Below are 12,279 nucleotides of genomic sequence, written 5' to 3' on the forward strand. Positions count from 1 at the left end.
ATGTTCTCCCCGTGTATGTTGGTGTGGGTTTCCTCCAGGTTGGCCATAGTGTATGAGTGTGTGTGTGTGTGTGTGTGTGTGTGAATGAGTGTGTTTGGGTGTTTCTCAGTACTGGTTTGCAGCTGGAAGGACATCCGCTGCGTAAAACATGTGCTAGAATAGTTGGTGGTTCCTTCCGCTGATAAATAAGGGACTATGCTGAAGGAAAATGAATGAATAATTGATTTATTTTCTCCTTGTCATGATGATAGCACATAATATTAGACTAGATATTCTTCAAGACACTAGTGTTCAGCTTAAAGTGACATGTAAAGGCTTCACTAGGGTAATTAGGGTAAAGTTAGGGTAATTTGGCAAGTTATTGTATAACAGTGGTTTGTTCTGGAGACAATCCAAAACTAATATAGCTTAAAGGGGCTAATAGTTTTGACCTTAAAATGGGTTTAAAGAAATTAAAAACTGCTTTTATTCTAGCCGAAATAAAACAAATAAGACTTTCTCCAGAAGAAACAATATTATAGGAAATACTGTAAAAAAAACTGAATCTGTTCAACATAATTTGTGAAATATTTGAAAAAGAAACTTACATGAGGGCTAATAATTCTGACTTCAACTACATTTATATATTACTGATGCTAAATGTTTTAAAAAGAGAGACATTTACAATTACCTGGCAAATTCAGGCAAATATAACTGATCCAAACAGAGATCTTCAGTAACGAGGTGTTATTAAGAGCACATTCCCACCTCAGCAGTGTGTTTCAGCTGTCGGGGGCGTTCAGAGACCCTCCTCCAGTCCTAAGATCCCGCTCTGCTAATGTTGTGTCCACACAGAAGAGCTGATCCTGAAACAGCACCATGAGCTCCTGGATGATCCTCAGCTTCACGCTCGCCGGCTTCAGCCTCCTGAGTTCAGCAGGTGAGAAAAACACATTTTATAGCACTGCATTTTACTTAATCATTTTAATTCACTACTTATTTACTTTTATTTTATTGAACCCTTGTGTATTGTTCAAACTGACTACACTTTTGGTATGTTCGTGACTGTTTTTGCCCTATTGACTTGCATTATAATGACAATTTCGATTGCAAAGCCAAAAGTTAAAACCTTTAATTATTACTGTCTATTTTCCTATACATATATATACATATATATATACATATATATATATATATATATATATATATATATATATATATATATATATATATATATATATATATATATATTAGTGTTATTAATAAATTTTTTTGCGTTCTGAATGGTAGAAAAATCAGTTTTGACCTCAAAATAAAGCACCTTTCATCTGTTCATGGTAATTAAAACACTTGATAACCCACATAAACATTGATAAATAACATATTGTTTCATTTTAAAATATCCTGAAAACTTATATACTGATACTTACATCTTAAAAATCTTATTTTGATTTCTCGGTGGCTTAAAACTTAAATAGACCCTTCGCGGGCAGTTTGATTGACAAGCAAGCCGACTAATCACAACGCAGTTATTCTGTGCCCCGCCCCCACGTCACTGCGCTGCGTTCTCCGACATGCGTGAGCCAGACTAACCAGGAATTCTACAGTAACATCGACGATTAACATGAAATATGATGAAAATGTGCTCGTATAAGACTTACAACGCTGACAGCAGGTACCCAGAAACGCTTGGAAAACATTTAATCTTTTCCTGAAACTAGAAGTGTATGAAATGGATACGTTTGTGTGTCAGTGATGCGCATTATATGAACAGATGACAGGAAACGCGAGGACTGGACACTAATCTTTTCTGTTATTGGACCGGGACAGCCTGTTAAACTTTAGTTTGTGGACTTATGGCGTGACAATAACCGTGAATTACTCTGAAGATGACAGGTGAGATTTGCTAACTTAAACCGCATAGCCTGGAGACACCGATAAACAAATGAATTCATCATTACTGTCTGTTATATTCATAGATGCAATGTTGCTTTATTCGAGATACTACCCTTTGCGAATGATCAATAATCAATTGAAATCAATTTGAATTGATACGAAATCCCCCTCATTATACTTTATATACATTACACAATATATTACGTCTTTATTCTGTTATTGTAGACCCCATGTGTATAATAATGTAGACCCCATGTGTAATTTTGTGTGAAATGAAATCATTAAGTAATTTGTACAGATATATCACCATTTTCTCTGGTTGGATTTATTCACAAATGAGCCACATTTTGGGTCACAACAACCCAGAATTTTTAGATTGTTGTAGTTAAAAGGTTCACCCGAAAATGACAGCTCTGTCATCATTTACTCAGCCTTTACATGTTTCAAACCTTTATGAGTCTCTTTCTTTTGATAAAATAAAATACACTAGATTGAATATGTACACATAGACATCACCTTTTTTTGGAAGGACACTATATATGTATATATATATATATATATATATATATATATATATATATATATATATATATATATATATATATATATATATATACAGTTAAAGTCAGAATTATTAGCCCCCTTGAGTTATTAGACCGCTTGTTTATTTTTTCCCCAATTTCTGTTTAACAGAAAGCAGATTTTGCAAAAATGCAAAAACATTTCTAAACATAATAGTTTTAATAACTCATTTCTAATAATGGATTTATTTTACCTTTACCATCATGACTGTAAATAATATTTTACTAGACATTCTTCAAGACACTTCTATACAGCTTAAAGTGACATTTAAAGGCTTAACTAGGTTAATTAGGTGTACTAGGCAGGTTAGGGTAATTAGGAAAGGTATTGTGACTGTCGAAAAAAATATAGCTTAAAGGGGCTAATAATTTCGTCCTTAAAATGGTGTTTAAAAAATTAAAAGCTGCTTTTATTCAAACCGAAATAAAACAAATAAGACTTTCTCCAGAAGAAAAAATATTATCAGACATATTGTGAAAATTTCCGTGCTTTGTTAAACATAATTTGGGAAATATTTAAAAAAAGAAGAAAAAAAATCGAAGGGGGCCAATAATTCTGACTTCAACTGTATATATACATACACTATATAACTGCAGGTTAGCTATGTCTACATGTCTGCCCTGTACACTGCTCTTTTTGAATTGGATTGTAATGCAATAATGTGCACATTTTGTTAAGCTGCTTTTAAACAATAATCATTGTGAAAAGCACTAAACAAATGAACTTCATTTGAATGAACTGAAAGTCAAACACAAGATATTTTGAAATATGAATATCTCATTCATTCATTCATTCATTCATTTTCTTGTCAGTTTAGTCCCTTTATTAATCCGGGGTCGCCACAGCAGAATGAACCGCCAACTTATCCAGCAAGTTTTTACGCAGCGAATGCTCTTCCAGCCGCAACCCATATCTGGGAAACATCCACACACTCATTCATACACACATTAATACACTCTGGACAATTTAGCCCACCCAATTCACCTGTACCGCATGTGTTTGGACTGTGGGGGGAAACCGGAGCACCCGGAGGAAACCCACACGATCGCAGGGAGAACATGCAAACTCCACACTGAAACGCCAAATGAGCGAGCCAAACCGAGGTTCGAACCAGCGACCTTCTTTGTGTGGCGACAGCACTACCTACTGCGCCACTGCGTCGCCAATATGAATATCTAAAGTATGAAATATGAAGATGTTTTAGGACAGTGCATGATTTCCTTCTTTGGAAACTAAAGGCATTCCATGTGACCAGAAGTGAAGAAAAGTCATTTTGAGAGGGAGGGAAGGTTATGATATTTGATTAAAAATTGTGAGGGCAAATAAATTCTTTACAGAATAATGAAGTGCTTGAATCATTTATAACAAGCACTGCAATATACATTGGGCATTAGAATTGCCTAAAAGCAAATCAAGTTTGTAATCGTGTGTAAAGCTTCTCTCTTGCTTCTTATGAAATTCTCATCATTTGTTTTATATTCTTGGTGTATGTGACTTATTAATGTGTTTTTGATTTTATGTTGCTTTTTATTTTTAAATCTGGCGGGGGGGTGGGGGGGGGGGGGGACAACAGGTGAAAATTTGCCTTTGTGATTAACTCTGGCTTATTTATGTTTTTTACTGTAGAATAATGAGCATTGCCCCTGTTAAATAAAATAAATAAAAATAAACAAATAAATATTTATATATATTTATATATATATTTATAGTTGGTAAACTCACAACAAATAATTTTTTTTACAGTCTTGTTTGCTAAAATAATAACAGAAAAGCTCCAGGATGGTGTTATCAAGACTTTCAGAAAGAGGAAAACAATAGTGCGAGACTGATAACGGCAGAACAATGTCAGATTTACTGTCCTGCCTCAATAGATGCTGCATTACAAACGGCTTGCATAAAGAATTTAAGATGCTGATGAAAAGGGCCATTATTAAGTGGCACCAAAAAGACACATATCCAGTGGCCTAAAAGGGATTTAAATTCTTTGTGTGAACTATCCCATTAACCTAAAGGAAAAAGCTTACCCTCATGCTTGCAGATGCATCTCGTAGATGAGCTGTTCTCCTGTTCCTCCACTAGAGGGTGACCTTTAGTATCCAGCATCTGCAGCTGTAGTGTCCGGCTGATGAATGCAGGGTTTGAACACAATGGATTTGCATGAGAATGGAGAGCTGCTGAAAGCTGTGTATAACAGAGGTGTTTTCCATCACGCTCAGGCCATTGCTCTGCCTGTGAGCCCTGCCGACCGCCATTCTGCTCAGATTTTCCCTCTTCCTCACCCTGTCCCTCCTCTTCCTCCTCCTCGTCCTCCTCCTAGTCCCTCTGCCCTCCGGAGACGCACTGATGGACAACGGCACAGAGAGCCTGAACGCCTCCACATTCCTGTATTTCGCCTACGGGAGTAACCTGCTGAAGGAGAGACTGCAGATGAGGAATCCTTCTGCTGCTGTGCACTGCGTGGCCAGACTCAAGGTAAAAATCTGTCCATCTGTTCATTTATCCAACCCAACCCTAACCCTAACCTATTCCTTACCCTAACCCAACCCTAACCTAACCTAACCCATCCATTTATCCATCCATCCATCCATCCATCCGTCAGTCTATCTATCTATCTATCTATCTATCTATCTATCTATCTATCTATCTATCTATCTATCTATCTATCTATCTATCTATCTATCTATCTATCTATCTATCTATCTATCTATCTACATACCTAACCATCCATCCATCCATCCATCCATCCATCCATCCATCCATCCATCCATCCATCCATCCATCTATCTATCTATCCATCTATCTATCTATCTATCTATCTATCTATCTATCTATCTATCTATCTATCTATCTATCTATCTATCTATCTATCTATCTATCTATCTATCTACATACCCACCCATCCATCCATCCATCCATCCATATATATACCTACCTATCCATCCATCCATCCATCCATCCATCTATCTGTTGTTTCATCTATCCATCCATCCATCCATCCATCCATATATATACCTACCTACCTATCCATCCATCCATCCATCCATCTATCTGTTGTTTCATCCATCCATCCATCCATCCATCCATCCATCCATCCATCCATCTGTTGTTTCATCTATCTATCCATCCATCCATCCATCCATCCATCCATCCATCCATCCATCCATCCATCCATCCATCCATCCATATATATACCTACCTATCCATCCATCCATATATATCTACCTATCCATCCATCCATATACATCTACCTATCCATCCATCTATCTGTTGTTTCATCCATCCATCTATCTATCTATCTACTTACCTACCTACCTATCCATCCATCCATCCATCTGTTGTTTAATCCATCCATCCATATATATCTACCTATCCATCCATCCATATATATCTACCTATCCATCCATCCATATATATCTACCTATCCATCCATCTATCTGTTGTTTCATCCATCCATCTATCTATCTATCTACTTACCTACCTACCTATCCATCCATCCATCCATCTGTTGTTTAATCCATCCATCCATATATATCTACCTATCCATCCATCCATATATATCTACCTATCCATCCATCCATATATATCTACCTATCCATCCATCTATCTGTTGTTTCATCCATCCATCTATCTATCTATCTACTTACCTACCTACCTACCCATCCATCCATCCATCCATCCACCCACCCACCCACCCACCCACCCATCCATCCATCCCTCCATCCATCTCTCCATCCCTCCATCCATCTCTCCATCCCTTCATCCATCCATCCATCCATCCATCCATCCATCCATCCATCCATTTGTCTGACTATCTATCTGTCTTAATCCCTCCTCATTATCCTCCTGCAGGACTATAAGCTGGTGTTTGGCAATCATAAAGGGCTGGCGAGTCAGCGTTGGCATGGAGGAGTGGCCACCATCGAGCCCAGTGCAGGTGATGCAGTGTGGGGCGTGGTGTGGAGGATGAACATGTCGGACCTGGAGTCTCTGGACAGGTAAGAAGACCATAGGTGATGCTTACACCTGAGAATGGCAGAGCAGATGAGGTGACCTGTGTGTGTGTGCGGATCTGCAGGCAGGAGAATGTGAAGATGGGCATCTACAGCCCCATGGAGGTGTCCGTCTCCACCAGCGGCCAGCATCTCCACTGCAGGACCTACATCATGAACAGCTGCGTCTATGCTCCCCCTTCACCACAGTATCTGCAGGTACAGGCTCAGTCTGCAATGTTCATTATTTATGTCTGTCTGTCTGTCAAATGATCCACCTGTAATTTTATCCATCATCTGTCCATTATCCATTCGTCCATTTCTCCATTTAACATTTATCATCCATCAATCCATTTTATCAATAAATCTATCCATCCTTAATCTTATCCATAAATCCATCCATCAATTTTATCAATCCATCCATTCATTCATCCATTTTATCAATTAATCCATCCCTTCATCCATCCATTTTATCAATCAGTCCATCCCTTCATCCATCCATTTTATCAATCAGTCCATCTATTCTTCCATCCATCCATCCATTTTATCAATCAATCCATCCATTCATTCATCCATCCATCCATCCATTTTATCAATCAGTCCATCCCTTCATCCATCCAATTTATCAATCAGTCCACCTATTCATCCATCCATCCATTTTATCAATCAATCCATCCATTCATCCCTTCATCCATCCATTTTATCAATCAATCCATCCCTTCATCCATCCATTTTATCAATCAATCCATCCCTTCATCCATCCATTTGATCAATTAATCCATCCATTCATTCATCCATCCATCCATTTTATCAATCAATCCATCCATTCATCCATCCATTTTATCAATCAGTCCATCTATTCATCCATCCATCAATCAATCTACCATCCATCCATCCTTTATTTTACCCATCTACATATCCATTATTTTATTAATCCATCCATCCATTCATCAATTATTTTATCAATTCATCCATCATTTTAACAATCCATTCATGCATCTTTCCATCCATTCATTCATTATTTTATCAATCAATCCATCCATCCATCCTTTTATCTATTCATACATCATTTTATCTATCCAGCATTCATCATTTTATTAATCAATCCGTCTATTATTTTACCCATCTATCCATTCTTTTATTAATCAATCCATCCATTCATCAATTATTTTATCAACCCATCCATCCATCATTTTATCAATCAATCAATTTATCCATCCATCCATCCATCCATCCATCAATTTATCAATCAATCCATCCATTCATACACCATTTTATCAATCCATCCATCCACCAATCATTCAATCCATTAATTTTATCCATCTATCTAGCAATTGTTTTATAAATCAATATTGATCAATCCATCCATTCATCAATTATTTTATCAATCAATCCAACCATCTTTCCATCCATTCATCCATCATTTTATCCATTGTTTTATAAATCAATATTATTTAATCCATCCATTGATCAATTATTTTATCCATCCATTCATACATCATTTTATTAATCAATCCATTCATTCATCTATCATTTTATCAATCAATCCATCCATTTATACATTATTTCATCAATCCATCCATCCATCATTTTATTAGTCAATCCATCCATTCATCCATTATTTTATTAATCAATTTATCCATTCATACATCATTTTATCAATCCATCCATTTATCAATCAATCCATCATTTTATCAATCCATTCATCTATCATTTTATCAATTAATTTTTTATCCATCTATCTATCCATTGTTTTATAAATCCATATTAATCAATCCATCCATTTATCCACCATTTTATCAATCCATCCATCCCTCTATCCATTCATACATTATTTTATCAATCCATTCATCCATTTATTTATTAATCAATCTATTGTTTTATCAATCCATTCATCAATCATTTTATCTATCCATCCACACATAATTTTATCGATCTATCCAGCCATCTATTTATCAATCAATCCATCATTTTATCAATTAATTCATTAATCATTTTATCAATTATAAATCCATTATTTTATTAATCATTCTATTAAAAAAGGGGTCGCCATAGCAGAATGAACCGCCAACTTATCCAGCACATGTTTCACATATTCCAGCCACAACCCATCACTGGGAAACACCCATACACACTCATTCACACACATACACTATGGACAATTTAGCTAACTCAATTCCTCTACAGCGCATGTGTTTAGACTGTGGGGGAAACCGGAGTACCCAGAGGAAACCCACACCAACACGAGGAGTACATGCAAACTCCACACATAAATGGTGACTGAAACAGCCGAGGTTCGAACCAGCAACCTTTTTGCTGTGAGGTGACCGCACTACCCACTGCACCACCATGCCACCCTCTATCCATCCATTCGTCAATTATTTTCTCAATTTATCTATTATTTTATAAATCAATTAATCCCTCCATTCATTTTATCAATCCAGCCACTCACACAATCTCCTTCAGCTCAGACTGTTATTTATCAGGGGTCACTACAGAGGAGTGAACTGACAAGTACTCTGGCATATCCAGTACTGGGAAACACCCATGCACACTTGCATTCGCACACACACACACACACACACACACACACACACACACACACACATACAATCTTACAGACAATTTAAATATTAGTTTTAACGTTTGGCCCGTTTCCACTGAGTGGTACGGTACAGTTCGGTTTGGTACGCTTTTATGGCTGTTTCCACTGTCAATAAGCGTACCGAACAAAACCGTACCGTACCACTTTTTCGGCGCCCTTTTGAAAGGGTACCAAAAACGAGAAAGGGTACTAAAAGGTGGAGCTACACGCGCAGCCGAACGCTGATTGGTTACAGAGATACGTCACGAGCTTGTGTAGCTAGACAGAATGTAAACAAAGGATCCGCCATGTTCTAATACACAGCCGAGACATTACATGGAAATACTATATGCATATAATAACGAGCCATGGATGACCCGAGCTCAAACAAACCTTGTCGTTGTCTTGATGAATAGACACAAAGCCAAGAAGAAAAATCTGCCGTCTGCTGTTGTTGCTTTACGAGCCCGTCTAAAGGTGCGAGTGGTATTCGCTTTCTTCTGGGAGCTCATGATCGCGTCTATATTTGATATAACGAACTTCTTGAGCTGATGATAATAACGTGCATGTGATTATTGACGTGTCTCCGTCATCTGATCCATTCAGAAATAAAAAGAACAACCGCGAGAGAGAAACGCAAAAAATAGGACAAGCCGGGGGGAAAACACAAGAGCAAAATTGTTTTAGCAACCTGAATCATGAACAAACTGCCATGATTATCTTCGCCTTTTGGATTATTATGAACTGGGAATGACAAAATGACTCTCAAACAGAGCTTACATGTGCTGGTCAAGATTACAGACACAGATGAGAGGTTTGCGCTGACTGTGGGCTATATTACGTGTGTTTTTGAACTCAAATAAGGACTAAATGTCTGCTGTGTGTAGTTTTTCTGTAGTTAATAATATATCAGAGACTGTAAGGGGCTGGATGTGTTCATAAATGTTGCATGTATTTATTTATTTAATATAATCACAGACTCTACAGTAGCCTACATTGATCTGCAGTTATAATCAAATCATGTTCATAGAAATTATAGTAATAAACATGTATATAGAAGTATTTATGGGTGTAAAGCATCTGTTTTGTGAGAAGTGCTTCTCATATGATTTGTAAACGACCTATACAGCTTTACTGTAAACATTTATTCGAGCCAGCATGACGTCGACTTAAAACTTTGTCGCACACCACGACCACCAAAAGGGAACCCGTGGTAATGGAAACGCAAGCCTGATAAAGGTGACCCGAACCGTACCGTACTGTACATCTCAGTGGAAACGAGCCATTTGATCTGCCTGTTGACATTCATTACATGACAGTTCATCTGAGCATAAAATGAGTTTTTTACTCTCCATCGTGTCCTCCCAAATCTGCTTTCATCACTAATGTTCATGTATTCCAACCTCATTTTAAAGCTTAAAAAATACACAAAAGCAGTTTCATAAGACGTCACACACTGTGCTAGTTTTATAAAACCAAATCTCTTTATACTGTGAACCAATCATTCAGTTTTGACATTTAAAGTAAGATGTTATCCGAGTATAGAGGATATTTAGATCAACTCAGTTTTGCCTTGTGTGTCAGAGTAATTAAAACAACAACGAGACGAGCTCATGCTTCTCTAAACGCAGTAATCTGATATCATTCTCCACAACAGAATGAGTTTGTTATTTGTGCTGCTGGCGAAAGGACAATGTTGTGCTTTTTCTGGCGTTTGCTGCGGCTCGGCTGGCTTTGTGTGGGACAATAATGCTGCCATTCACACATTAAACACACAACACATCACACCGAAGCATCTGGAAAATGCACTATAATTTCATAACACTCGCCATACTAGAGTCTCTATTTAAATCTGACATATTCTGAAAAACACGCTTGTAATGCTTTTTGAGTGACTGGATAGAAGTGTGCAAACATATTATTGCCCTTAAAACTATTCTGATTGTAAAATGTTAACACATGTTTGGGACATTAAAGGACAACAATATTTTTTTGTGAGATTAAAAATGATAAAATAATAAAGCAATTTTTTGAAAGCTTACAATTACATTTGTGTATTAAGAATTTAATTTAATTTTTGATTGATTAAACTAGCTTGGTTATAATAACTAAGTTTTATTAAGTTGATGTTTGCATTTCATTAAAAGACTAGATTTCATTAATAGCTTGAAATAATTTGAGTATGTTCTATCTATCTATCTATCTATCTATCTATCTATCTATCTATCTATCTATCTATCTATCTATCTATCTATCTATCTATCTATCTATCTATCTATCTATCTATCTATCTATCTATCTATCTATCTATCTATCTATCTATCTATCTGTCTGTCTGTCTGTCTGTCTGTCTGTCTGTCTGTCTGTCTATCTATCTATCCTTCTATCCATCCATCCATCCATCCATCCATCAATCCGTCTGTCTGTCTGTCCGTCTGTCCATCCGTCCGTCAGTCCATCCGTCTATCCATCTATCTATCTATCTATCTGTCTGTCTGTCCGTTCGTCCGTCTGTCAGTCTATCCGTCAATCTATCTATCTGTCTGTCCGTCCGTCCATCCGTCCATCCATCCATCCATCCATCCATCCATCCATCCATCCATCCATCCATCCATCCGTCCATCCATCCATCCATCCGTCCATCCATCCATCCGTCTATCCATCCATCTATCTATCCATCCATCCATCCATCCATCCGTCTGTCTGTCTGTCTGTCTGTCTGTCTGTCCATCTGTTCCTCCGTCCGTCCGTCCGTTCATCCATCCATCCATCCATCCATCCATCCATCCATCCATCCGTCTATCCATCCGTCTATCTATCTATCTATCTATCTATCTATCTATCTATCTATCTATCTATCTATCTATCTATCTATCTATCTATCTATCTATCTATCTATCTATCTATCTATCTATCTATCCTTTATTAATCTGGGGTAATGCGGAATGAACTACCAACTTATCCAGCATATGTTTTACACAGCGGATGTCCTTCCAGCTGCAACCCATCACTGGGAAAAACACCCATAGACTCTCACTCACACTCGAACACTATGGACAATTTAGTTTACCCAACTGACCCAGCCGAGGCTCGAACCAGCAACCTTCTTGCCATGAGGCGATCTGGCCTGATTGACTGATTGAAATCAAATCAATCATGTTCGTTCTATAGTGAGCTGACTCTTATTCTCTTGATTATCATTGTTTCTTTTGGGTTGTGCAGTTTATTTCACTGAATTTCTACAAAGTG

The 12,279-nt window shown here is 37.3% G+C and overlaps 1 protein-coding gene across 7 annotated transcripts in view; it reads left to right on the forward strand.

Moving 5' to 3' along the window:
• The first annotated feature begins 848 nt into the window (after positions 1–848).
• The window catches only part of ggctb (gamma-glutamylcyclotransferase b), a 13,436-nt gene continuing 2,005 nt past the window's right edge, over positions 849–12,279 (forward strand). Inside the window, exons 1-5 of one of the 7 annotated variants that reach the window (XM_087285532.1) lie at positions 1,565–1,654; positions 1,733–1,875; positions 4,775–4,929; positions 6,307–6,452; positions 6,533–6,665. In XM_087285532.1, coding sequence (XP_087141658.1) covers positions 1,869–1,875; positions 4,775–4,929; positions 6,307–6,452; positions 6,533–6,665 — 441 coding nt within the window. In that variant the 5' untranslated portion in view covers positions 1,565–1,654; positions 1,733–1,868. 7 annotated transcript variants of the gene reach the window in all.

The sequence above is a fragment of the Danio rerio genome, chromosome 16, assembly GCF_052040795.2.
Source record: "Danio rerio strain M-AB ecotype USA chromosome 16, GRCz13ab, whole genome shotgun sequence".
NCBI lineage: Eukaryota > Metazoa > Chordata > Actinopteri > Cypriniformes > Danionidae > Danio > Danio rerio.